The 23,609-nt window shown below is 38.2% G+C and overlaps 1 protein-coding gene and 2 long non-coding RNA genes across 3 annotated transcripts; 1 reads left to right on the top strand and 2 right to left on the bottom strand.

The window, feature by feature from the left end:
• Nucleotides 1-3,417: 3,417 nt before the first annotated feature.
• Nucleotides 3,418-5,084, bottom strand: LOC125567924. Its single transcript, XM_048728958.1, is given in 3 exon segments — nt 3,418-3,891; nt 3,893-4,162; nt 5,025-5,084. Coding segments are annotated over 3 exon segments (804 nt in total).
• Nucleotides 5,085-5,522: 438 nt separating this feature from the next.
• On the top strand, nt 5,523-14,431 carry LOC116618098. Its single transcript, XR_007312020.1, has 4 exons — nt 5,523-5,704; nt 7,393-7,581; nt 10,752-11,966; nt 13,871-14,431. It is a non-coding gene; the product is annotated as an uncharacterized LOC116618098 (long non-coding RNA).
• A 4,221-nt stretch (nt 14,432-18,652) lies between these two features.
• Nucleotides 18,653-23,257, bottom strand: LOC5499189. The gene is made up of 3 exons (XR_007312021.1): nt 21,604-23,257; nt 19,788-19,821; nt 18,653-19,381 (listed from the first exon to the last, which is right to left on the bottom strand). It is a non-coding gene; the product is annotated as an uncharacterized LOC5499189 (long non-coding RNA).
• Nucleotides 23,258-23,609: the final 352 nt, after the last annotated feature.

Genomic DNA, 23,609 nt, shown 5'->3' with positions numbered 1-23,609 from the left:
TTGGCGTTTCGTAGTTCGCACTAAATCTCCCAAACTACAGTTTAAACCACAGCACGTTACAAGCCTTGTCGTATTTTCGCCAAGTGGTAACTATATACTAAGAGGATGCAGAATGAAGACACATATCAGCTAATATATGACGTTTTATGTTGCTATGGTGACGACGAGAGAAAATGTCAGTCAACAGCTGTGTTGAAGTGTAAAAAGTGGTCAGCGTAACAATGCTCCGGCACATTTCCTTTTCAATCTTTTAGACATTACGTATTCAATCACCGATACCACATAAAATATTATCGTGGCTTCTGCCTGATTGTGAGTGAGAAATCACTGATGTAAGTGGATTAGAACAACGGAGCTGAGAGCGCTGAAGGACGGAAACACTTCATGTCGTTATCGCCTTTTTCAGACGGTAACAAAAGGCAGTAACCGATAAACAGGATTTGCCTTTACAGGAGATCATATCTGCCAGGAAATAGAAACATTCGGATTCAAATGCGTTCAGTTCATAAAAAAAGGAAAATCGAACTGTTGTGTATTCCGCGCGAGGGCTGGGTGGGGGTGGGGGGGGGGGGGTGGGGGGTCAATACATAGGAGGTGTTTATTACATAGGGGCGTTCTTTACAAACTATAACAATATAACAAACCCAAGTGCAGTGAGGAATTTTATAGCCTGCGTATGTAGCAAGCGTTTTCTGACATTAAGCAAGTCTCACTTTGTAGAAGCCCAAACTCAGATTAATTAAATTTGATTTACATAACAGAAATTCCTATGTCGTTTGTTTTTAAGCTGGGTGGGGGGGGGGGGGGGCGTTTTTCCTTGCTTGAATACACCGTACAATCACTACATTGATGACCCTTGGATTTTATCTGCTACAATTTTACAATAACAGTCAGGAAAGGGGTGTCTACAAAACGAAGACCTAAAACCTAAAACCTGTGACCCCAAAAGCTACGACCCCAAAAGCAACGAACCCCAAAATTTTGCCGTTATTATTTAGCCTAACTTGTTTCCCAAAATGGCTACACAGCGTGGAAGTTTCACGTGGAATCAGTGATCCTTATGAGATAATAAGCTTATTCAATTAGTTTTTTTTTAATGGGAAAAAGGGAACTACTTGTGTTTCCAGGTGGTCGTTTCTTAAAACGCCGATAAACTTAGAAACCGGAATGTCACCCGGTAAACATTTTCGGGTGTTTCTTCCAAAATTTTAATTCCCCGCTAACTTTCGGGAAATCGCTCCATGTTTTAGTTATGTCGAGTTGTAGAAAGTTTCCATCACAGAGAAAACCATTCCACTGCCAGGTATAAAGTGGGCCAATCAAGGCTTACATCATTTTATCAGATTTCCTTCCAACCAATCAGGTTTCATCTCTGTCAAATGATTTGACATTTAGCTGTCACAGTGCGCCTAAACATATAAACAGCTTTGCGAAATTATAAGAAGTTTCTCTACAAAATGAGACTTTATGTACTTGTTATTGTCTTTCTTTCGAAAAATGTCGATGCCACAGCAATTTTTTGGGTGCAAGTTGTCTACAGACATCGACAAAACTAGGATTTCAATAAATATTTAGCCAATCTATTCATAAACTTTGGAAATTATAATTTACTTGTCGGGAACCCCTTATCGGCATGCTACGCAAAAGCTTTGTTTTGATAAACACTCTTCCTCGCCAGGGATTTCGAAAACTTTTCTGGGGGCATTTTTCTAAATTACCGGTAATTGCCGGGTCTGTTAGGTGTACTGGGAGAGTTTTTGGGATAATTTTTCGGGCAAAGGAGCGTGTCTGAAAAATGTGTGCAACTACAATTTTAAATGGGACAAAAAAACGACGGTTAAAAATAGTTCATTGGCGCGCACATGAGAATATTTCCTCCATATGAAACTTTCGCACTGTGTAGCCATTTGGGAAACAAGGTAGACTAAATAATAACTGTATTTTTTTTTTTGGGGGGGGGGGGGGGGGAGTCCGTAGCTTTAGGGGTCGTAGCTTTTGGGGTCACAGGTTTTAGGTATTTGGTTTTAGGTCTTCGTTTTGTAGACACAAGCAAGGAAAAACATTCTCAATTTAAATTGGCTTGCCCTTTCTAAACAGATATAGAATACTTTGAACTCACAAGGTTGAAAATTTACATTTAGCTGCATAATTACGATTTTATAGTGTATATTGATAACAGAAAACATTCAACATCGACAACAAAGCTCAATTCAGATTGCCTTGCCCTTTCTCAACAAATATTGAATACTTTGAACTCACTAGGTCGACAATTTGTTGGTTATTTGAATAAATTAGGAATTCCCGAGCATTTAGTCCATTGACTAAAAGTCGCAAACCAAGCTGAGATGTAATATATTAATTCTCTCAACAGCATTTTAAAAAGGGCTTTTTATCTACGTATTGTAAAGGGTGTATTAACTGTAATGTATTGGGTATGGTCAACAGAAATGTTTACCCCTAAAAGATCCAGACACCAATATAGATGGCAAATAGGCCGTATTCACATGACGACCCTGAATCAGATATTTATGGAGATTTCTAGACTAAGTTGTTCTTTGTTTAAAATTATAATTCCAATGCGCAATAATGTTATGCTAGAATCAATTTATTTCTGTTCCCCACCCACCACAGGTAGCCCAGGCAATGGTTTTGAAGCTTGTTCGTAGCTTGGACTCGGCTGTTATTCTTAGAGCTAAAACGAGTGGATTGAAGTCGCGATTTTTTGTGAAACATTGCCAATAAAATTGCCTTAAAACTTAGAACATGCCTTGTTGTTGTCATATTTATGTGTAATATACGATTTTGGGGGGTTTTCGTAACGGAATATATGACTTCTCTCCCCCTACTAAGGAAAGAAACAAGGTTGGAGGCGCCATTTTCGAGTCCTGCACCTGTGATGCGGCGAACAGTTCTACCTTTTAAACGACTACTTTTATGCCCGATTTCAATGAAATTGCAGAAAATGTATGGAGGATTGTATGATCTCAAGCGAACAAAAGTGCAATGTCCAAGGAACAATTATAGGGCTTTCTCTGGCATCGTTTGAACGGAAAGTGTATCACTCGAATGGCAAGGGTTTCGAGCCCTGCATCGTGAGCCCAAAATCTCTGAAACGAGAAAATTTGATAAATTGTGATGTCTCCCCACATTTCCTTATAATAAATGGCAGCCATTTTGACTTTGTATGTGCACTATTACGCATGCGTGGCGGCCATGTTGTCTCTTTTTTCTGGGAATGACTTGCAGTTCGATTTCAGTGATCACTTTTTTCCATTACAACCTGCACATTTTGGATTGTGCAGTTACTGAACAAGGATACAAATAGCATTCCTTGGCTCTTGGTAACATCAACGACCACATTCTTCTGCTGGACAGCCGTCGAAAGACTCACTGCTGTTTGTTGAGGATTCATCGGGACTACGGACTGTCCTGGTCAAACTGCGTGAAATAACATCGGAGCAATGGTGAAGCTAGCTCTGTGGACGGCCGTGTGTTGTAGTGCGCCAAGCTTTGCTCGTTTCTATGGCCAGAAATGGCCATAATATGGCGGTTTGGAACTCCAGCATTAGACATAGTGATATCAGTGGCTCTGACACAGTGGTTTGTGTATTGACGTGAGAGGTTTGATTCACGGCTTATCTCTTTCATCATACCGTCCAGTTTGTTTACTCCGACAGGCTTGTTGTCAAACCACACGTCGTCGTCGGGACACCAGCATTTCTTTGGAAACTGGAGAAATGTTTCACATTTGGGATTCAGTTTCGAAATATACAATTGAAAAGCTTTGAAGCCATCATATTGGTGGTCTGTCTCGTACATTCGTGCTTGTTTCTCTAAACTCGCGGTGTCGTTCATCCTCCAGGATGGTTCTTTGTCGCTTCGTAGTGCGACATAGTTACGTAGCGCCGGCCGCTTGCATCTTGTTCAAACAGGAAGCTTGTTTTTTTTTTTTCAACGCTCGCTGACCCTCTCTACCTCTTCTACAAAAGTGCAGGACCACGTGGAACCACACATTTCTTAGGAGACTGGATGGTTTATCCGGAGAAAGTGTCTTGGAAGTTTTGAGCTTTTTTAGGACTTCATCCTCGATGGCGGATTTGTGCTTGGTGTTCTCAAGGCCTGTACAAGCTGAGCATCCAGCATCTCGTTTGACCGCTTGAATCTAGGGTCGGTAGACAGCTTAAGGCTTCTCGACAAGGGTGGCTGGTTGAGATGGCGTTCAATGGCATGCCGAAAGCCGAGTAGTTCCTTCTTGCTGTACATTTCTCCGTTTATTTTTCTTGCTTCAGCGTAAAAACGACGGAGGTTTACATCAAGTTGTCCAAGGCTTATGTCTTCTACAGGAGTACGTCTTTGGTTTTCCTTGCACCAAGCTGTAATTATACAGGAAAAAGGTTAGAATTGATTGTTTGTTTATAATAAATCAACAAAGTTCGCAAAACTGTTTCATTGGTATTGTTGTTGTTGTCACTGTCACTGTTACTATTTAGAAATTTTACCGTATTTCTTAACGATTATCCTTTCAAAGTGCACAAACAACTAAAAATCAAAATCTGCACTTTTGCACTTGTTAGAAAATGGCTAAGTAACGGGAATTATCTGGCACTTCATTAATTTTAGTAAGTAAAACGAGCATTTTTATTTTTTGGGAATACCATTTAAAAATGCACTATGTTACACCTTCCAGAAGGGGCAATTAAGCTATAGTTTCTAGCGAACTTTCTTAAAAATGGCCCTTACTCATTAAATCGAGGGTTCCTTTATAATATTAGTTCGTCTAAGCCATTTTTACGTACCTAATCCAGAGTCTGGTTCCTTGATGAATGGCCGAAATCACACAGTCTATAGCCATGTTTATAAAAATGCCTATTTGGGGCGGTTGGGAATGTGAACATCGTTAAAAACCCTGACAACTATAAAAACCGGAACTCTTTTAAATGAAACAAGTGTTATTTTATTTGTCCGTTTGTATAACATGTGGTTAAGTTATACATAAATTAAATGAATACACGATTTGGCCACACCTGCTCTCTGAAGCTCTCCGTAAATTTACTGCTCTCTGATGCTCCCTGTAAATTTACCATGCTCTCTGATGGTCTCCGTAAATTTACTAGCTCTCTGATGCTCTCCGTAAATTTACTAGCTCTCTGATGCTCTCCGTAAATTTACCATGCTGATGTTCCGCTCTTAAAGCCGCATTGTCACCAGTTCACTTCCGGAGGTCCGACGCAAACCTCAACCGTTAAAAGACAAAAGAATCTATTATAACCCGAGATATTTAACATGCCATCCGCTCTAAATTATCAATCACATCCTCGAAGAAACTTGCAATATACACACTGCTTTCAATATTTCGAAATATTTTTCGCGTTTCCCGTTAAAAATCATCCGAGATTGTAACGTAATCGACCGGAAGTAAACTGGGGACAATGCGGCTGTCATGCACTAAGCCAAATGCCCCGATATGTCCCCGAAAATTTACTACTAAACAGCTAAATAAAGATTAAAGAGCTTGAAGTAACAGAGAGGACCATTATTCGAGAGCAAATAACGAAGAGGGTGAAGAATCATAAAAACCTCTAACTGCTACATCACACACTCGCAAAAGAGTAGCGTGAACAGGGAACTTCCTGAAAGATTTTGCTAGTGGTTCAATCTCCTCTTCCTCGGGATTGCTAGCAGTAAAATTGAAAGTCCTCGAAAGGTTCGCTTGGAACGCCGCTTAGTTCTAAACAGGTGGTCAGTTCATCTGGCGCACGATTCTCGTCAATCTTCGAATGATTCGAAGATACTCTTCCTAATATCACCATCGAATTCCGCTTGTTCTTTCAAAGTACCCTTTCTTCCCTTAATATTGTGATATTATCGGAGATTATCTTATTATAATCTACAGTACTAGCTATCTATTTAGATATCCTCCTTCCCTTTGCTGGACCCTCGATATTGTGATATAATCGGAGATTATTTTATTATAATCTACAGTACTAGCTATCTATTTAGAAACCCCCCTTTCCTTCTTCTGGACCCTCGATATTGTGATATTATTGGAGATTATTTTATTAGAATCTGCTAGATGTCTATTTAGATACCCTCCTTCCCTCTGCTTTACCCCTCGATATTGTGATATTATCGGAGATTATCTTATTAGAATCTACTAGATGTCTATTAGAAACCCCCCTTTCCTTCTGCTGAACCCTCGATATTGCAATATTATCGGAGATTATCTTATTAGAATCTAATACATAGCTATAGAAATTCCTTCGTCCTCTCTGCTGGACCCTCGATACTGTGATACTATCGGAGATTATTTTATTAGAATCTACTAGATGTCTATTTAGAAACCCCCCTTTCCTTCTGCTGAACCCTCGATATTTTGATATTATCGAAGATTATCTTATTATAATCTAAAGATATTTATTTCTATTTAGAAACCCCCCTTTCCTTCTGCTGGACCCTCGATATTGTGATATTATCGGAGATTATCTTATTAGAATCTGCTAGAAGTCTGTTTAGATACCCTCCTTCCCTCTGCTGGACCCTCGATATTGTGATACTATCGGAGATTATCTTATTAGAATCTACTAGATGTCTATTTAGAACCCCCCCCCCTTTCCCTCTACTGAACCCTTGATATTGGGATATTATCGGAGATTATCTTATTAGAATCTTATAGATATCTATAGAGATTCCTCCAGCAGATAGCTGATATATTCGACTACAAAATCTACTGTGACTGTCACGTTTGTAGAACGAGTCTATATGTGATATTATCTGATATTGTCAAGTCTTGGATGCAATAATCAAGGTTCAACACAGCAGTTCTTAAGTTATAGTATCTAATATATATCAGTAAAAAGCAGGACTTTCTATGTGTTAATCTTGTGATTTAAATTATCTGATTTAAGATTGGAAGGGAATATTTTTTTTTCTTAAAATACTGGCCAGTGTTCCATTACCATCATTTCACTCTGACCATGACCAGATAGCTGGTTGATAAACTGTTGTTTATCAACCAGCAAATATATCAAGGAGTTGGAGAAAAAATGTGACAAACTTGAACAGCTCAGCTTATATACATTTAGGTGTGATATGTAAAATTTACTATTATTATTATGTGCCAAGGATTAATGAAGTTAAACATTCATTAATTATTTAATTTATTTATTAATTAATTATTAAATTTAAATTATTAATTAATTATTTAATTTATTTATTTATTTATTTTCTGCATAAAGCAATGGATTGTCTTTTGCTGCAATTTTATTTTCTAGGGATTTGTGTTGACAACCCCATCAGTGATATCAAATGGTGAATGATGATTCTTAATTAACAGCCCCCTGGGTATTCCAAAGTAACTGTAAGAATTATGACTCTTTATTATTAAAATTATAGATGCCTAGCTTCACTGATGAGCAAATAAAGTGACTTGCCCATAGCCACACCAAGACAGCAGAAACAGAATGGCAGCCAGGGTGGCAAGCTGTTTTCAGTGGATAGTAATATACACACTTGCCCAAAAGAGTGAAGCCTCAGCTGAATGGCAGGAATATTGCTGCAGGATGTATGCGTCAAGGAAACCAGGTAAAATCATTTCATACTTGCATAAACAACAGACTTCCATTTACTGTAAAAGGGTGCTATAATTTAAAAGCCTATGTATTTATTAGGCAGAGATCTACTAACAAGTTTTAAAGGCCTGCCTCATATTTTCCAATCTTCAGTGTCATTATAGCATTGAAAAATAGATAAAAACAATAATGATTGTAAAAAAAATGTTTTTCTAGAAAAAATGGATATATGTTCAGAATTCCTTAATTATCTCCTGTGTACATGAAAATGACTGCATCAAATTGAGGACACTTTTTTCATTAGTTTTTTTCGACAGTAATCTAATTTCTGTTTATATAGAAGGTGGTTTCATAGCATGGGGGACTCCCATAAAAGCAAACAGGGATGAGTGATTGTCAGCAAAATCAATTTTAACTCTTTGGGTGTGACCAACAGCCATTTTTTAAATTCTTGATAGATGGGAGTGGTCCATGCAATTTGTAACCTTAAAGCACTAAAAAACATTTTTTTTCAGTTTTTTCTGATTTTCTTTGATACTGCACATCTCTTTTCTGACAACTTTCATGTCCAGTTCTATTAGGATATCATGATCCACTAGTGTGGGTACCCCTTAGGGATAACAGAAGAGGTGGAATAATTTTTGAATACCCCATAAGGGATAGCGGTCGGTAGGATTTTATAACCTAAAAGATAGAGTGATCACCCCTGTCTACAACATTTTTTTTCATCGAAAGTACTTATGTCACAATTCAAGCTCACATAATAAGTTTATACGATGTGAAGACACACAGTCATTCGGGGTCGAAGGATACGCTAAAACATAGTTCCCGTTAATTATTACCAATAAAAAGAGTATTATATTGGTTCTAAAATGTTGCTATAGGAGACAAGACGCAGATGTATTATTCCCAGAACCAACCCAAGAAGATCAGCGGCGGAGACTCAAGCATCTGTCACGCAACTCCCGTCACGTGACTAGCATTTTCACTTTCCAACTACTTAAGTCTGAAGCACCTGAACGCTAACGTTAGCTAGCTAATGATGATAGGCAACTTGCACTAACTTTGATCACATAACTTTTTGGGTGCCAAAGTAGCGCGCATCCCGGCTGTTGGCGCAAATTAACAACAACAAAAAAGCAACTTATCCAGCTCTTACGGATCAGCCAGAAGGTTTTTGTGTGTCAGATTTATTTATTTTTGATTTCCGTATGTCGTTCCCTGCGTTTATCACGGCTAGCGCGTCGGCGTTGTTTGTTCGCCAGCGATATAAGCAGCTCGGAGTGCGTCACACTTCTGATTCTTCCAGTAAGTTTTCTTGCTCCGATTCTCCTCGTGAATTTATTTAATGCTCCTCATAAATTTATCTTGTTCTGATGTTCTCTGTAAATTTACCTTGGTCTGTTGGTACGAGAAGCATCAGAGAGCATGGTAAACTTACGAGAAGCATCAGAGAGCATGGTGAATTTACGAGAAGCATCAGAGAGCATGGTCAATTTACAAGAAGCATCAGAGAGCGTGGTAAGTTTACGGAGAGCATCCGAGAGCGTGGCAAGTTTACGGAGAGCATCAGAGAGCATGTTAAATTTACGGAGAGCATTAGAGAGAATAGTAAATTCACTGAGAACACCAGCGAGCGTGGTAAATTTACGGAAAGCCTCAGAGAGAACGGTAAATTTACGGATAGCATCAGAGAGCGCGGTAATTTTACGAAGAGCACAGAGAGCATGGTAGCTGGAGAGCATCAGAGAGCATGGTAAATTTACGGGGAACATCAGAGAGCATGGTAAATTTACGGAGAGCATAGGAGAGTATACATATGGTCTTCTTGAATAAAAGTTGATAAAGTAGAACATGTCCACTTTGAGTCAATGGTTTTATAACAAACACTTCAAGCGGTAGATAAGTCCGTTATGCTTAATACAGATATCAAGCGGTGACAACTCGTTATCAAATTAACCATATAGCTACAGAAAAGACTGTCTATATTCAACCAGGTCAAGAGACTGCAAGTAATCTTCCATTTCGTCGACAAGTTTCGTTTTTGATCTCGAAAAAGTTCAAATTGACAAGACCATAGAATGGTTATATCCGTGCTTTTTTTTAAATAAGCGTATCGGTAAAAAAATGACAACTCATTTTTTTAGGGTAAATTAAAAGTAAGGGTAAATAGGGTAGATAGGGTAAATTAAGAAAACTCCCGTAAAAGTGTAGGCGCACTAGCAGAATAATTTCTCGTAAATGACCAGATCTTATATCAAGGTACAAATACCGCTAACCACAAATTTAGAAAAAGGGCCGAAGAAGGCAAATGATGCATGTTTTTCTATCATTTTATACCGTTACTAAGAAAATATCACGTAAGTGCAAAAGTGCAGATTTTGATTTTATGTTGTTACAATTCTTAATAATGTTTTAATTCAAATATATAGCACCGTACCTTTAAACGTGGAGACACACCAGTTTGTTGTCTTTTTTGTCTTTTCTGATTGTTTCTCCGACAAAATGCTTTCTAGTTCCTTTTCCGAAAGATTTGCAAATCAGCGACTTTCGCTCTCTAAAAACATTGCCATTGGTACAACATTTTCCCTTACTTCAAGGGAAAAACACGGGAAATCTGCGTCCTCGTTCAACATTTGTAGAATGATGCAGCTCAAAAAAGAAGTATAAAGGTTGTAGAGTTACCGAAAAGTCGCAACTAGTATTTATCTGGCGAACTTTTTGTTGTCAGCAATGATTTTTTTCTTTTATGGTATATCTCTATGGTATATCCATTTCTTGTTCATAGAAAATTAGCCAATCAGAGCGCGTGTTAGAATGTAGCTATGTTATAATCTCGTTTTGGAAATCTTGCAATCCTCGAAGTACTACATTCCCTTAATAAACTGCAACTGCCCGTATCCTTGATGCTAGAATGACATTTTCGATGGTATCTGTGCAAATAGGGTGTTTTTTTTTTCGGTTTCATGTCACAAAATAGTGGCAAACAACAAGATGTAAGTGCTAAAGCATGGGGGTAGGGTGAGTAAAAATGCTCACGTGCAGTGGTGGGTACTAAAAATAGCCGGATTCGGAATCGACATGGCGCGCGGGTAATACCAAAGTGTCCCTCTCTTATTATATGCTCTCTTGGTCTCAAACATATTTAAAAATCGTGTACGAAATCTTCTCTTTCTTTGTCAGAATCAGTTTTCCCGGCCCAAAATAAGGTGATCCCGGCTCCCGTTTTACCCCTTCAGGACTCTCTTCAGAGCTTCAAAACACAAGTATTCGCGAAAGTATGTGAGTGAATGAGTACCGTTATCTCTTTTCTCCAGGATGTGGGAAAATGGAGTAAGTAAAATTAAAGCAGAATATATATTTATGAACAATCATGCATCACAATTTACAGTTTATCAAAGCCAAAGATTTCTAGCTGGAATTCTTTCACCGGGACCCAAAGTGCTCAACTTGAATAAAACTCTATAAAATTCTATGTGATCCATTTAGGCACTCGTATAATAATAATAATAGTGACAACATTATTATTATCATTATTATTGTCATAATTATAATTGAATGATAATAATAAGAAAAATAAGACCACTCACTAAACAGACTAAATTAAAGGAGCCATACATAAAAAATAGATAAATATTAAACAAGGGTTTGATGTTTTTATTTTATTTATTTAATTAAATAGTTAAAACTTTTAAACTATCAATAATAACAGAAAAAAACAAAGATACAGTACAGTGTGTCAGACTTGTTTGCTCGTTGTGGATATTTATTTTTTAATTTTCATTTATAGAGGCTTCTTTCATACTGATACACAGTAAAACATAATAAACAATAACAAAAAGAAAGAAGTGCGGAGAGGAGCAAGCGAGGTCCCAACGAGGCCCACCCGAAAATATATGTATAAGTGAGCTAGCCTGCTTGCAGACGGTACTCGGTGTTTTATTATCGCGAAAAGCCCTCTCCTTTCGGTGATCGGCCATCTTGTATTTTAAGCCGCGTGGTTCCCTGGGGCGAGCGTCCGTTTTTGCGCTTGCCCCCAGGAACCACCTGGCTTATAATACAGAATGGCGCCCGATTGTACCGTTGCAGAACTGTCCTCGTTGCAGAAGTGTCTAACCAATCAGATAGGACTACATGTGTCCAATCATAGACCTTGTTAGAATACCACACGTGTGACACTGGGATCGAGTGGCAGAACAGTCTTCCCTCTTCTTCCCTGGGATCGAGTTTGCTATGGCAGAATGGTCGTTTGTTGATAATATAACTGATTTCTGAGGAATTGATAAAGCAGAGAAACACTCAAATAGCAGAGAAACACCCAAGAGAAAACGATTTAGCAAAAGCCATGTTATGTTCCCTTACTGAGTCCGTCCTAAGACGGAGACAAGCCATTAAGAGGTGAGTCACGCTCCCTCGCTCCTCGAAAAGTCTTTACTTTCGTACCGTCCTTCGCTAGGGGAGATATCCACAATTAAGCAGGTCAAGTAGTTCATAGGAAATGTATTTGAAGGCTACTACTGATAAACAAGTGAACGCAATGCGAGTAAAACATTCAATTGATAATCAATCAGTTCCACTATCTAAGTTGGGCTAAGTTGTACAGTAAGATTGCAGCTATAAGCTTACAATTATCACACAGTCCCCTAAGTAACCTGATTTGATCTTTCTCTGCCTCATAAAAATCAATACGGTGAATTGGCATATCCTCTAAGGGACTGTTTACATTACGAAAATCTGAAGCTTTAGTATGGCCAGGCGACTGAAAATGTTTTTCATATTAGTAGCTAGCTTCAGCCTGTACTAAATTCGTTTTTGAACAGTTAAAACTATTCACAGCACCTCGGCATGTTCTTAGCAGTTCTTAAAATTTGGTGAAATGCTGGACGTTCATATAAAAAAAGTCCTTATAAAGTGTTCTTTATTTATGTGATTACATGGAGATATTCCATCCACTACTGGAGCTTGGGGTGAACATCCTAGCACGGGTGAGCAGCCCAGGCTGGAAATCTTGCTCATATAATAGAAAAAGCAATTTTACAAGCATTTTAGGAATACCCGGTTGGACCCCCTGACTGTGCTGAAAACTCAGCCTGGGTTGAAATTTTTAATGAGATAAAAAGAAATCAACAGTCGTTAGAATGCTTCTCTATCAGGCGTGTCATCACCATTGACCACCAAAAAGTTGGTATTTGATTTTGAACAGTTGTCATGTTAGACTTTTTCCATAGCTATCTATGACTGCCAAATGCTGCAAATGCTGTTTGTGTGCCTGCCAATCCTTTGCACCATATCGAATCCTTGCTTAAGCAATCCATTAAATTTCATATTTATACTAATAACTATTAGAAAATGATCACTGACACCTCGACCAATCAGCACCCTCTATTTGAACCCCCTAAATCTCATAGTAATTAAAGTTTCAAGGGGCAATAGAGAATTAGAGAATGAGTGGGGAGAATTAGTCAATAGAGAATGAGGCAATAGAGAATTAGTGGGGAGTGTAGTTAGAAATAAGTGCTTACTACTTAGTGATTAGTATTCCCTAAGTTGCAACTTTGTTTTCATTGTTTTCCTGGATTATTGTTGAAACGCCAAATTAGCTATAGAGAACTTGCTATAGAGCGTATTTATGTTTTTATTGCTGGCTTAGCAACCTATCTACTACTATGTTAACAGGGGGATTTGTTACTTTGAAGACATTATGCACTTGTATTTTATATTTCACTGATTTTTTTATTTATGTAAATAAATTATAATTTTATAATCCTGATGTAAAAAAGTTGTAATTTTTAAGCAAATTACAAGCAAAACTGTTGTCAGCAACAGACTGCCACCATCCCCAGACTGAAAAGACACCTCAGTGCATTGTTGGAAACTTCAAGGCATACTGCTTGATCAGCAGTAGCTGAACTTGACTGATAGTGTGGGACTTGAAATAGGGGGAAGGTTTCTGTTTTTGGTCTGTTTTTTTTTTTTCCAAAAATTTGTGCAAAAGTACATTAATGGGGTAATTAATAATTTGTTATATCTATGTAATCTAAGTAACAATGGCACATAATCACCGTTAACAGTAAATAAATTAGCCTCAGCTTCATAAACTGGGTCTTCATTTAGTGTAAAAGTTTTTTAACATGTTTTTTTTTAACTTTGTCTTTGGCTACTTCTTATACGTTCATCTGACATTGCTATTCCTCATTTGCCCAGATAGTGTTTTTAAGATGAATTTCTAACATCTTCAACATGTTCTCTTGACTCAATTGTAATATGTAATACAAGGTTACAATGATTTTTCTTTGTCACAGGGGCTTCACCACCTTGATTATCTCATCCTGACCAAGTCATTGCACTGCAGTTGTCCACACATCACAGTTGGTTATTGCCCTTGACAAATACTGCAGAGGAATTCCATTTTTATTTATTTCAGGCAGTGTCAAATTTTTTTATTCAATGTCAAAGGTGCCAAGGTTAACAAAATTGAACCAGAGATTTTGTCATCTTTAGCTCATCTTTAGCTTTAGGCGGCACCAAGCAAATAGTCCAGTTTTGAATTCAACTGTGCCATTGGAATTAAGGACACATATAAAGACAGTGTGAGCCTAAGTTTCAGATTATTGGTTCACAAATAACATCGAGATCATGAAGAATTCACATGTTTTACATTGTTTTATTTCAAGCTCTAGGAGATTTTCACTTGTATGTTACACTTGACTTATACTACCTTTGTCCATCTATTCAGCAGGCATGATGCATTTCCAAATTTGATTACTGAAGCAACCTTTGTCACATCATAGCTTATAATGTTCTGCTGTAGTTATGTAACTATTTATTTGCATAACCTTTCAATAAATCACATGTTTCCTTTATGACTCCATTGTCTCTGAATGGCAATGAAACATATTCCTAAAGCAGCTGTTCACTAACCAAATCAACATTCTCCTACTGTAATATGCTGCCCTTTCATCCCCCCTCTATAATATGCCCCCCCTCTCAATGATCTGCCCTTCCTTTCTGCCAACCCTCTTTAATAAGCCATCTTTAAAAAAACATAGCTCTCTAATAAGCTGCCCCTCTGATAAGCAATCCCTTTCTAGCAAGCCACGACTCTATTTACCCACCCCTTGGCAAAATTTCTAGTATTACATTATTTACATACCAGTGTGCACCTTCTGTTAGGCTGCATAGAGTGCATTATTTAATAAGCCACCCTCTCTATTAAGCCAACCTTATGAAACAAGCCAGTCCTTTCCAATAAGTCACCCCTCTAATAAGCCATCACTATCTAACAAGTCACCCCTTTGATAAGCTAGTCCTGTCTAATAAATCACCCATCTCCAATAAACCAGCCCTCTCTAATAAATCACCCATCTCTAATAAGCCACCCCTCTCTAATAAGCCACCCCTCTCTAATAAGCCATCCCTCTCTAATAAGCCAGCCCTCCCTGATAAGCCATCCCTTTCTAATAAGCCACCCCTTTCTTATAAGCCACCCCTCTCTGTTGAGCCATCCCTCTCTAATAAGCCAAACCTGTCTCATAAGGAAGGGGGGGATGAATAGGGGTCTCCCTAGCAGGATTCTATCCTACGTGTGGCCAATATAAGTTTTGACACCTAATTACCACAACTAATTACCTAGTCTATGAAAAGGTGTATTCCCTCCTGGCCTCAGCATAGAATAATGTGGCACATGTCTGTAGTTACCGTACTATTCAATATTATTTAGGTAGAATAAGCAGTAGATACTGTTTAAGAATAATGTTGAAGCTCCTGGAAGAACGCGCTAGGAGACTATTGAGTCGCCTCACGGCTAGAAACTGCATGTTATTTCAACAAAGACAGCAATACAACGAAATGTTTATAACCCTATATTTTTTGGATTAAGCTATTTTGGACGCTTGTGGCCTTAAAAATACGGGGATATCGTTTTTGTAAACCATTAGCACGTAACTGGGAATATTGAAAAAAATAGTCAGTTTTATACCATCGAATCTTTTACTATAATCACGTTTAAAGATTTCGGCAGCGTAATATGATGTGTGATCAGAAAAGACAAACTCGTGCCAAAATGACAATGCGGTGTGGAGTATGGCTATGTCTATTTTCATGTAACAAATATCAGCAAATGTAACAAATGTCAGCAAATGTAACAAATGTCAGCAAATGTAACAAATGTCAGCAAGTTTTTAGATCTTCACTAGTGCAATATTTCACTATGAAATACCTTTTCAAGCAGAGCACAAGGCTTGGAGGATCTTTAAAAGGTCATATCTTATGTTATAGATAAGACGAGGGAATTTACAAAATGCTTACTAAGAAAAAGCATCTGCGGCGTGTCATCTATGTCGGCTATTTTTATTTTCGACTTTATTGCACGAAGCCTGAACAGTTTGAAAACGATGATGAAAAGGATGATGAAGCTATGAATTGACAAATCTGCACCAATACATTTTGAAATTTTGGAAGAACTTATACGCTGGAAATCGCTTCTTTTTCGCCGCATCATCCGATTAGTCGGGACGTATCGCTCTTTTTCTAGCTAATTTAACAATTGTGCAATTCACGGTCATTTTGTTGTCAAATACCAGGATTAGTAATCTTAGTATAATTTTTAATAGATCCGCTACAGTCTTTTTTTTTTTTTGCTGATGTCCGCCCATCCAAAAAACAAACACACCCTTCCCCCTTGACCCGCTTTATTTCATTTCGAACATTTGCATCTAATTGTATATTTATGAGTTTGGGATTTGCTGATTTAAAAAAAAAATAAAACATCAGTTTATAATGTGACTGTGACTCGTTTTATTTAAAATCTTGGGAACGTAATGGTCTTTTTCTCATTTATATGACATTTCGTTTGGCTGCCCAAGTTTTACATTGCTCTCTTTACAGCCACAAAAATATTCCGATTATTCCTTAAAAAATCAATCCAATTGTATCTAATTTTACACGTGTAAAATTGGATATAAACCCCAAACATATCACTTGGGAAATATAGTGATTTATAAAGTGGCTTATTAGAGAGGGGTGACTTATAAGAGAGGGGTGGCTTATTAGAGAGGGCTGGCTCATTAGAGAGGGTTGACCTATTAGTGAGGAGTGGCTTTTAGAGAGGGGTGGCTTATTAAAGAGGGTTGACCTATTAGTGAGGAGTGGCTTTTAGAGAGGGGTGGCTTATTAGAGAGGGGTGGCTTATTTGAGAGGTGTGGCTCATTAGAGAGGGTTGCTCATTAGAGAGGGGTGGCTTATTAGAGAGGGGTGGCATATTAGAGAGGGGTGGCTTATCAGATAGGGGTGACTTATTAGAGAGGGATGGCTCATCAGAGAGGGGTGGCTTATCAGAGAGGGCTGACTTATTAGAGAGGGGTGACTTATTATAGAGAGGGGTGGCTTATTAGAGAGGGCCGGCTTATTAGAGAGGGATGGCGTATTAGAGAGGGGTAACTTATTAGAGAGGGGTGTCTTTTAGAGAGGGGTGGCTTTTAGAGGGGCTGGCTTATTAGAGAGGGGTGACTTATTAGAGAGGGGTAACTTATTAGAGAGGGGTGTCTTTTAGAGAGGGGTGACTTTTATTAGAGAGGGGTGACTCTAGAGAAGGGTGGCTTATTAGAGAGGGGTGACTTTTATTAGAGAGGGGTGGCTTATTAGAAAGGGGAGGCTTATTAGTGAGTGGGGGCTTATTAGAGAGGGTGGCTTATTAGAGAAGGGTGGCTTATTAGAGAGGGGTGGCTTATTAGAGAAGGGTGGCTTATTCGAGATTGGTGACTTATTAGAAAGGTGTGGCTTATCAGAAAGAGCTGGCTTATTTGAGAGGGCTAGTTTATCAGAGAGGGTTGGCTTAGAAGAGAGGGCTGGTGTCGCAAAACACTATGTCCACTCCTTGAAGGATTGTACAACCACGAAGATGTCTTTACGTATTGCAAAGCATTCTTGGAGATCCAGGGGAAAATTTACGAGGGGAGGGCCAGTCAACACTCCTCTCCCCAAAGTCAAATGGTTTTTTTCACCCAGAAGCCAAACAAATCAATACCAGGTCATACAGACCCAGAATAGCAGTGTAAACAATTTTGCAATCAATTTGGTTCCAGAAAAGACAGCATTCAGGAGAGCTGTGGTGATTCATTAGAAAATTATTTTCTCATCCAGGCAAAGCCAAACAAGAAAACATCATCATGAATCCACCTTTGCTTGCAAATATCCATAAGCGAAGCACTCAATTATGCCCCAAAAGACTTCATGATGTCCTGAGACACTCTCCTAATATGCTCATAGCTGTATTTTTGATGAAAAATACAAGCAACCATCAACTTGTGCTGGCTTCAGCACAACGACGAGGGATTAAAAGTGGGGACTGCAAAGCACTGTTGGAAAGCTTGGATACTGCTGACAAGGTGCAGCTGTGTTTGACTTTGACAGGCTGTATAAAACTCAGAATAGGGGGGAGGTATCTGTTTTCAGTCTGTTTTTTGTAAATTCAGCTCAAAAAAAGCCAGGAGTCAATGGGTTAAAGAAAGGACCAAAATACCAAAAAATAAGCACCATAGTACCAAAATAATTTGAAATCTACTTGGTGAAAAAATCACGTCATTCAATGAGAGTGATCAAGATATTTTATAGTAAGAAAACAAAATGTGTCTTATGGGTAGCCGGACAAGTGTCCCGATGTAAGGTAGTCATTTCTTTGGGATTCTTCACAGCGATTTGTAGAAGACGATTTTCTTCAATAGTCTCAAACTAAGGTAGTCACTTCTTTGGGATTCATTCATGGCGATCGCAAATGTAAACACGAGTAAATACAGCGAAATCAATCCTGCTTGAGATGATTTTGCACAACTACTTGGTAGAGAGAGACTATGGTAATATATACAGTAATGAAATCTGGAATCTGGCCTTCAACTGCACAAATACATGGATCTGAGAGCTGGACTCGCAAAATCCAAGATGGCGGCCATGACACAGCTTATGCAGAAGGTATCGACTATAGCGCAAATATTCTTGGGTATTTTGCACAAACACGAGACGACGAAAAAAAAATGCATTTTATGACTAGGCTACCACAGGTTTTCTAGTAAAAACACTGACAAGACAACTAAAGGTTATAAACTGAATTTATAAAGAACTAAACAAGGAACAGAACAAATGACATTTCAACTCAAAGTACAACTGTATTTATTTACTACACAAATCTGCGCTAGTTAAACTTTGCCACTAGACTCTATTCATATTTAAAGCATATCTCCGGTACTGCTGTCACACGATCCTCTGTCATTTACCTCCATAAGACCCGATCGGACATACAGTTTACTACGTATGGTTGTGGAGTCTTAAAATAAAACATAAAAAGAGACAACGCAAGGTTACTGGTCCCCTCCCTATCCATTTTCTACATTTTTAATAACAGAAAATGGTAGGGATATTAACCTGGTTCACCAGGGGGTATCATCAGGAACCACCTGATTCATTATTGCCAGCTTAAGCAAGTCACAGTTTGGCTGATCAACTTCAGACAGACCAGAAAGCTGGGGGGTTTTCATTTGTACTATATGCACTTGCACCCTTTTTGTACTGATTCGATATCAAGCTGTGTCAAGGTCACAATCAAATGATGTGTTACATCTGCAATCTCAATACTCGCCACCACAGTTAAAAGGTGGATGATTAGCTTCTCAAACAACGTTTTTTCACTGTACGATACAGATCCAATAAAAGTTCACATTCTGGCACAGTTGGCACTTGGATCAGGCGATGGTGCTCACTTGCATGTTGTCATTGTTTGAATCTTGCTATGGCTCATAATCGGTTGCTGCCACCATTAAGACCTGGGAGAGGTTATACATTAGTTGTGAAAGATACTGAAGAAACCCAAAAAGCAAAAAACATCCTAGTGAAACTTGGGTGATGAGGTTAATGACAAAAAATTTACATATGTTGAGACTTTTTTAATTGTCAGTCAAAGTAGTTTAATGTTTGCTGGACACAACAAAAGTGTGAATTACAGTAGGTTTTTCTTCCAATCCCTGTTGTACTTTGCTCAATGTTTTGAAGCTCACATTTCATGAATTCGAGTGAAAAAAGAGATTCTTTTTATTTAGGATAACAAAATTCCGGTGACAACAAATGTTTTAGTACAATCTTTGACATGGCGACCAAAAGTAAGCCCCGGTATTACCTTTACATATACATCAGTGGTTAACAACATGTTTGCATGTTTGGCTGGACTTTTACCTTGTATGTCTCCTGGTTATTCTGCCATTCAAGCCTGTCAAACAGAACATGTTTAGTTTTTTTCAAACAACTTTTGCTTGTGGTGTAATACCGTCATAGTACCTCAATGTGGGTTGTGCAGACCAACATATAGTTGAACTCACAAAAAGGGACTAACTGGGACCTATTAATTTAGTCCCATATACACATGAAGTCACATTTTAGTGTATTTTGAGCTTGTGTGAGAAAATTAAAAACTGGGTCACTTTTTCAAGTTTCAAAACTATGTTGATGTCCTACTTCTCCAAAAACCCATTAGAACCCTTTCTATAATCTTATCCATTGCTTGAAAACCTCTACCAAGTTGTCTAGGAGTCATATGGGTTAAGTTCAAATGTTTGCTTTTTGCTTGGCACATGGGGCTTTATACACACACATACTTTCCAAATAAAGTGCAAACCAAGTCACAGTGACATTTAGCCTACACAGCTATATGCATATACAGTAATGGAACCAGAGTGTGACACAAGACTCACATCTGTGACTAAATATAAGCTTTTTCCAGCATAATATTGAAAAACGTATGTGATATTATTTCTGTATGTTTATGATTGCAATAAGTGACAAATCTTTTTTTAATTACTTTATGTTGTATGACGACTTCAAACACAAGTTACTGTATATACATGTTCTGAAACTGTTTACCACCTTTTACAAATCGTTTTTTGCATCTTAAAAACTCTTTAACATTATTCTATTTGGCTTTCATGCTTGATTTGGAATTTCCAAAATTCCAACATCCACCAGATCCTGTTTTTATTAGGTGGTAAACCTTTAGAAAGCTAGTAAAGGTCCAAGGAAGCATATAAAAAATTAGCATTGCAGGGAAAACTGTTGGTAATGGATAAAGATGATTACAACAGACCCTTATGTTTAAAGGCTTTTGTTTAAGTAATTTTGCACATGAACCATCCATAACTCATAAAGCGTGTGCATAAATATTATGCACACAAAGCAATACATAATAAGGCTTTTGTTCAAAAATAGGGTCAGCGAAGAAATATTTTAGGTAATAAAAGTGTATTTCAAATACAAAACTCTATTTCAAGGCTTTATAAGCTTATAGATAATACAAAAATGATTATTTGAGATCGTTAAACACAAGTATGGCTCAACATCATTCAAATCCCGCTCCACTAGAGCTAGGAATTAATGCGTTTGAAAATTAAAAAAAATCACTAACACTTAGATTCTAAACAATGCTAATATAGGGCGCTTCCTTTATTTTTTCTCGCATTTCCTTATTATTCGTTCACTATGAGTTCCGGACACCACAAACGGCTACCGACACGTGGATTACAAGGGCAAAATAACACAAATCGGAATCCACTTTAATCAGGAAAAGCTGTAAGGATAACCAAAAATCATTATCCCTTAAGAGAACATAAAGTCTCACTTGATAAGACTGGTATGCTTGCAGATAATATATTACCAAAGGGATGTATTTTAACAGAGAAACAAAAGCAATACTTTGAAAGTGTCACTGGATGCTTGATTTCGGATTCCTTGGAACGGCGTGAAAACCTTACCTAATTTTAAAAACAGGGCCTGATTGAACTTAACAAATCGTCTTAAGTAACATAATTAAACATGCATTATTCCATGACTTTGTTGGGCTAATAACTTAAAGTTGGATGGAGTTTGCTTTTTTCATCAGTTGAGCTAATACTTAAGTATTACAATAGTCTTCGCTGTTTTGCTTATAGATTTTCAAGAGGAACATATTCAGCGGAACTTTATCTACCCAAAAATTATTATAATTAATGGAGATCCTTACCTTGAATAAAGGTAAATGCTGAAAAAGTGATTCACAAAGTTAACAATCCCAACACGACAATATGAACGATCTCCCCTTGGCACGATCTCCACGAGGTACAAGACACGATCACAAGGCACTTTGATTGGATGGACGGTATGGGAGATACAAGAGACAATCTGATTGGTTAGACACTTCTGCAACGAGGACCATTCTGCAACGCTACACCCGATCACTAGAGGCTCGACGACGATTTGAGCGAAGCGAAAGAGCCTTTGGTGCAACGGATGGCCAGCCTCACTATGGTGCTGGCGACGTCTCAGATTACTTGACAAAACCTACATGCCCGTACAAGTTTCGCTCCGGTATGTCACTTTTGGATACAGTGAACTCCGCAAAAACTGTATTTAATCAAAATAATTATGATCAACTGTATTTAATCAAAATAATTTTGATCGAGTGTGCAGCAACATTAAATCGAAGCGTGTTCTAGGTCATTTCAATTTGTTTTCTGAAACAAGAGCTAAAAAGGAGAAGTTTGTAGAGCGTTTATCGAGCTGAAGGTTCTCTCGGATACAATAAAATCCTGTCTGTAATTTGCATAAACTGCGTTCGACAACTAGAGAGGAGAGCGAAGGCAACAGACTCGTACCCAGTCGTATCTGCTGTTGCGTGGACATCCACAGGAATCCTGAAGCGAGGACAAAAAAAAAAATAACGACTGGCAGATTACAGATCCAAGATGGCGGACGAAATCGGCGAGCAAAAATGTTACGAATTTTCACAGACGAAGAAGGACCCATCCATACTGCATTTCTTGCCTGTAAAATTCCATGTGCACATGATAACTGCAGAAATAGCCTAAATACTTTCCTGGAGTTTGGAATTCGGCGTAAGGTCATGTGCGAATAGTGACTCCCTCGCTATTGAGCTTCTTCTAGGGAACATAAAGACAGTATGTGCTCGAATTATATATCTGAAAGTGTATATTTGTGATAAATACAATCCAACCAGAGCAGTATGAGTTCAAATGAGTGCCAGAACAGTCAGACCATCCAAATTCATTTCATGAAATGATGTATCGAGTTCACCAGTGTCGTCCGCCGTCTTGCGTTTTACGAAACGAAAATATCGTCTAATTGAACAGGGAACCACCGAAAATAAAACTAAATGGTTTACCACGAGTGTGTGTAGGTAGGCCCTTGGACTTGTGCGCAAAAAAAGTAAAAAAAAAAACGGTCATAAAGACGCTGCTTGCAAGATATTTGAAAAACTTGCAAGATATTTCCTGAGTTCTGCCAGACGTCAAGCGAGTTTCGGCCCCGAAACCGCATCCTGACCGTCATGCATCGCGCGGCGTCTGGGTACGACACTGCGAAGGCAAGCTTACTCGTCCACGGGGCATTACCGGCATTAAAGTCAAGATTCACAGAAACACTGGAGGCAGAGATGGAAACGACTAAAAGATTCGCCGCTTATTGGAGCCTCTGGTACCCAGGCTACGAACGGAGAGGGGTTTCCGCAATAATAACACTAACGCCTGCATATAAGCCATAAGTAAGCCTATGGTCGCGTTTTTGGCGGCCATAAAATGTAACTGAAAAACTCTCTACTGGCTCAAGTTTGCTGGAAATGCAAGTATGGATCGGCGACAAAAGCTTCAAAAACCATGCTAGAGCTGATACTTAACTAACAGTATTTGATTGAATGTGACCTCAATAGCTTACACTACTTTCTCGCTTGTAAAAACCGGTTTGTCCAGGTTAGCCTAACAGGTTCTAACGGGTCTACTATTTTAAATTTTATGCTACTTAGGTTCTTAAATATAGGATCTTAAATATAAGTTAATCTACTAATGGCTGGTAGAAATGCGGTATTTATATTAATAATGTCAATACCGGCCTGACCTTCGTAACAATATGTTGTAATTCTAAAAGATTTTTCAATAGAATACATGTTTTTAAAAAAAAAAAAAAAAAAAAAAAAGGACCTAGAATACATGTTTATTTTAAAAAAAGGACCTGTTC

The sequence above is a fragment of the Nematostella vectensis genome, chromosome 6 (genome assembly GCF_932526225.1).
Source record: "Nematostella vectensis chromosome 6, jaNemVect1.1, whole genome shotgun sequence".
Lineage (NCBI taxonomy): Eukaryota > Metazoa > Cnidaria > Anthozoa > Actiniaria > Edwardsiidae > Nematostella > Nematostella vectensis.
Note: the sequence above shows the minus strand (reverse complement) of the source record. Positions and strands in the feature narration are given on the sequence as shown.